The 2,230-nt window shown below is 37.6% G+C and overlaps 1 protein-coding gene across 4 annotated transcripts in view; it reads right to left on the bottom strand.

The window, feature by feature from the left end:
• The window catches only part of USP45 (ubiquitin specific peptidase 45), a 50,168-nt gene that overhangs the window by 6,301 nt on the left and 41,637 nt on the right, over nt 1-2,230 (bottom strand). For 3 of the 4 annotated variants that reach the window (XM_065681177.1, XM_065681178.1, XM_065681179.1), the window contains one exon: nt 1,355-1,498. In XM_065681177.1, the coding sequence (XP_065537249.1) occupies nt 1,355-1,498 (144 nt within the window). Of the gene's footprint in view, nt 1-1,354; nt 1,499-2,230 lie in introns of those variants that run through there. The other variant, XM_065681180.1, reaches the window with a different exon arrangement.

The raw sequence follows: 2,230 nt of genomic DNA, 5'->3' as shown, positions 1-2,230 counted from the left end.
AAACCCAATGCTGCCATAATTTAGGTGATTTATAATCATTCATGGTTCTTTTCTTTCTTTCATTTGGCTGCTTTCCAAAAGAAAGAAGCAAAATAAATTAGCAACTTTATTTCCCCTTTGCCTTATAAATAGCAAAGAGGGAGAGGAACTTGCTCCTCATTTCAGGAGAAAAGCCTTACAAGGAGTGTTCAGGTATTCCATTAGTTTACAAAACCACCAACAGGACACACCCCAAGTTTCACAAGCAAACTTACAAACCGATAAAACTGAAGTCGCAGAATATGCACGAACGCTGACTGAATTCAACAGCTGTTTGTTTGGGATTATAAGTTAATGCAAAACATCTATTACACTGAAAATAATAGTAATAACAGACTAAAATAATGATAAATACATATCTGAAAAGAAAGAGCAGAGAATCACAAAGCATCACCAATTAGGCATACTTCATAGATCAGTTTATCTGTTCTTACTGAAAGCAGAGTTGTTGCTTCTTCTAGTCTAGTTTATTGAATGATACTATATTTTATTTTCTTATTTTTTAATACATTTCAGTAATTGTGTTTGCATTTATAAGTATTAACACTATTATTCACACTATGTTGGATTTTTCCTTGTCTATTCTAGTATAGATTCTAACTGGCCACATAACCCAATATGGACGATAAGGCTTACTAAAAAAAAGTGTTACTAATGATAATAAGACCCTTGTCACATTTCATTAACAGTAATATATGTGCACAATAGTTATCACATATTTCTTTTGATCTGCAAACACTAGTACATACAAATCATCAGTTCTGTAGGCTGGTGTATCTGCAGAGCCCTTTTGCTACCATCAGAAAAGACTGTATTAGGGGGCTGCACTGCAGATGGGCTGAAGCGAGGACCCAATCCTCAGGCTGCTGAAGGCCAAGTTGACCACAGAAGCCATGCTCTCAGTGTGTCAAGACTCTCAAGAGTGCCTGCTGGCTGTACTATTTTTGTTTTGCTCACTGCCAACTAATCCCTCAGATGGCACTAATGCAGACTTCTCTCTTAGCTCACAGAGTTCTTGTGATTGCAACCAGAAACTAACTACAGGGACACCAAAAGAAAAGCAGTCAACAAAAAAAGCATGATTTGAAACTAACTTGCAGATATTTTTTTTTTTCTTACAAATGAAAACTCTATAACTAGAAACTAAATGGTTCCCAATGACTGTCATTTCTCACACTTTTAAGAATGACCTAACTATTTTAACACAAGTCTATGGCAGCTGTATAAAAAAACCCCACTGATAATGTGTCAAAATTCCCACCCTTGAGGCATGGAAACTTCAGAATGAACTCAAGATTTAGTGTAAAGTTCTTACCTTATCTTTTGTTAAAGCATGTTTCTTGACAATTTTGGGTTGATTATTCAGTGTAGTGACAGAAGAACAGTTATACTGACCAAGATCTGCCTCTTGTACACTTTTACCTTTACCTGTTCTTCCCAAAGGCACAGGTTTTGCAACCTACGAAATTAGACAGGAAATTAGGGAAGGAAACATGCCAATTTTGTATTCCTTTGCAGCCTACAGAAAAGATAAAGGTAGCTGTGTTTTTTTCCTTTATTGTAGAAAACAGTAACCAACATAAATCCAACTAACTGGCCCCTGAATTGTGGCACAAGACTACTTTCTCATTTTATTTATCGTGAACTCACTGTCAACATCTTTGAAGGATTAACTGAGAGCCACAAAAAAAGCAGGAATGATACGAAATTCCTGTACAGAACACATGCCAAACAATCTATTTTAGTACTGTATAAGCACATACGTAGAAGTTGTGAATTTATCAAAGAGGACATAGCTCCCCATCAGATAATCTCTGGAGCAGCCTACCACCATATGATGTGATGAAGGAACTGTTGTACATCCCCCCATTACATTAATGGCAGCAGCATATCTAGACTATAAAGGAAAGAGGTGACCATAAAGTAATGCATGTCCTCAAGTAAGTACAGCGATTGCTAAAAAAACCCCAAAACATAGAATAATAGACTAGTTTATGTTGGAAGGGACCTTAAAGCTCATCCAGTTCCAACCCCTCAGCCACAGGGAGGGACACCTTCCACTAGACCAGGTTGCTCAGAGCCCCGTCCAACTTGGTCTTGAACACTGCCAAGGATGGAGCATTCACAAGTTCTCTGGGCAGCCTGTGCCAGTGTCTCATCTCTAACATGTGAGGATTTACCTATGAAGTAC

This window comes from Lathamus discolor, chromosome 5 (genome assembly GCF_037157495.1).
Source record: "Lathamus discolor isolate bLatDis1 chromosome 5, bLatDis1.hap1, whole genome shotgun sequence".
NCBI lineage: Eukaryota > Metazoa > Chordata > Aves > Psittaciformes > Psittacidae > Lathamus > Lathamus discolor.
Note: the sequence above shows the minus strand (reverse complement) of the source record. Positions and strands in the feature narration are given on the sequence as shown.